This window comes from Alosa alosa, chromosome 6 (assembly GCF_017589495.1).
Source record: "Alosa alosa isolate M-15738 ecotype Scorff River chromosome 6, AALO_Geno_1.1, whole genome shotgun sequence".
Taxonomy (NCBI): Eukaryota; Metazoa; Chordata; class Actinopteri; order Clupeiformes; family Clupeidae; genus Alosa; species Alosa alosa.
Window position 1 is genome coordinate 24,675,460 of NC_063194.1, and position 2,312 is coordinate 24,677,771.

General features: G+C 47.7%; 1 protein-coding gene across 1 annotated transcript in view; it reads left to right on the plus strand.

Moving 5' to 3' along the window:
* The first annotated feature begins 441 nt into the window (after nt 1–441).
* plcl5 (phospholipase C like 5) overlaps nt 442–2,312 on the plus strand; it is an 81,838-nt gene continuing 79,967 nt past the window's right edge. The window contains exon 1 of the mRNA XM_048245490.1: nt 442–841. Within this exon, the coding sequence (XP_048101447.1) occupies nt 836–841 (6 nt within the window). The 5' untranslated portion in view covers nt 442–835. The remainder of the gene's footprint in view (nt 842–2,312) is intronic.

Sequence of the window (2,312 nt, forward strand, 5' to 3'; positions counted from 1 at the left end):
GGGGAGCCATCAAGGACATATTTTACGCACCCTGATTCGCTAACGCGGATCGGATTGCTGCAACTGTGAATTCTCGACTGAGAACATTGCTTACTCCGACCAGAGCAGGGCTGTGCTTGTTTATCAGCTAACTTCATATTAGCTCGGAGCTATTTATTGTTCTGTTGGGAGGAGTTGGCAACGGACGCAGCATGTTGCCAGCAAGCCAGCTAATCAAAGCAGATCTCACCGCGAAAGCCATCTGCGCATTTCAAATGAGCGACTGAGCGGAGAACAGTTACCGATATCGGAGTTTGAACCTCTACCTTCGCGACAGGCTGCCTGAACACCTCTGATCTCGTAGCCGTGTCTGATTTGGAAACCGCTTGTGTGCCCCCTTTGGTCAGAGATTTATGAGCTCCCTTAAAGCTAATGGTTTCGCTGTGTTTTTTAAACCACAGGGTCACTCCGGTACTCGCGAAATGTTGAAATCCAAGGTGTTTCTGTAACAGAGGTGAACCATGGCAGGGCTGCATGCATCAGAAGCTGTGTCGGGACCCTTTTGGAGCCCCCTTCGCCGGACGCGACGTCCCAATCACAAGCCGCTGCTGCAGCTCTCGATGTCTCGGTGTTGAACCTCAATGACGCCGCAGCCGTATTGACCCCAACGGGGACACGGGCATATCTGGACGTGTCACCGGTTACTGTGATACCTGGTGGATTCCCGGGGCTTGGGGCCGAGAGAGTGTATACTAACGGGAGGTGTGAAGAACAAGGGAGCCCCAGAATCGGCAGTCGGAGCCGTGACAGCTCTTCAGAGAGAAGCCTCGGCGGGGGCACCACGCCATGCGGCATCATGAAGGTTAGTTCCACAACCTTCAAATGGTTGTCAGTGACAGTCAGTAGCCCAACCTTGTCTGAGGCCATAAACATAATGACTTTGTGAATGATGCGGTGCTGGTAGCCTGCAGCAGTGGCACATTCCATTGGTTCTGTATGGCCATTAGGAAAGCTTTTATTATTGACTTGTAGTCTGCTGTGTAGATGTCACTGTGTTCTGACAGCTTGCCAGTCGCTTAGATCTGTCAGGGTTAATGTCCCAGACTGCCATTGATTGTTTTTAATGCGGACCGGGACAAATTCACATTCTCTGCTGATTGGCAGGCACCCAGTAGCCTAATCACTATATAACTAGCTCATACAGTAGGTCCACTGTAAGCCTTTAGAAAATTGGGAGTTACTGCCATATTCTAATATGCCTACATGAGTGAGTGTTGCATTGATCAGTTACCTGGACTATCTTTTGCTAATGTGCTCGATACACTGGAATTCTGGACCTTTTGTGCCTGATAGTTAGGTGGAACATACAAGTACCTAAATTGAGATGGAAGTTCATGCTTCAACGTGAAGGACAAGCTGAAAGACTGACAACACTACTGTATCGAGTGAAAGTGGTGTCATCGTGTCAGCACAGCTGTCAGTAAAACATTTTGTCCTTTATCATATGGATGTGGCGTTTGTGATATAACATCATTACAACACCCAGTCTACCTTTGAAAATAAATGGCAACACTACATTTACAGACGAGAAACAAATGCCGCGCCTAAGTTAGGCTACTTTGAATTACGTTGAATGTGTGAATGGGTGTGTGCTTGCATATGTTTCTCTTCGCAGCAGCCACAAAGGCAAACTGGTGGATGTGTGAGGCTGTCACTTTCTTCAGATACTTCTAGCTTAGCAACTGACACGAAATACAATCATGTTCCAGTTGCTCAGCATCCCCTGCTGCGCTGGTGGGGTTTGGGACATTAGGGAAAGAGTGGAGGAGTGCGGTATCTGTAGCCTACGCCGCGTGAAATTCATGCTGGCTGTTTTTTCTTTATTTTTAGAGCAGTACAGGTGGTTGTGGGTGGGCTAAAGGAATCCTTCTGAATCATAGCGGGAAAACTCGCTACTAGTCATTTAGTCTTTCCGTTGGTCCGAGTGATTTACGTGACACACCCTTTCCAGCCTAGTCCAGTGAACATCCCCCGGGACAAATATGCCAAGAATGTAAGGAAATATCAGCAGTTTATGAAGCATGCACAAAACCTCAAAGATTTTCCAAAAAACATATGACTTTTTCTATGCCATACCACCCCCCCCCCCTCTCTCTCTCACACACACACATACACACACACATAGGCCCTTGGTTTTTTTGAGCATCTCTGCAAATCTCTGGAGGCAGTTTCATTTAAACCTGTTCATGTGGGCATGTGTCACATAACACCTAACACAGCACAAGTCTTAACAGAGACCAACTCTGGGCATGTGTGTTCTGTGTAGCCCAAGC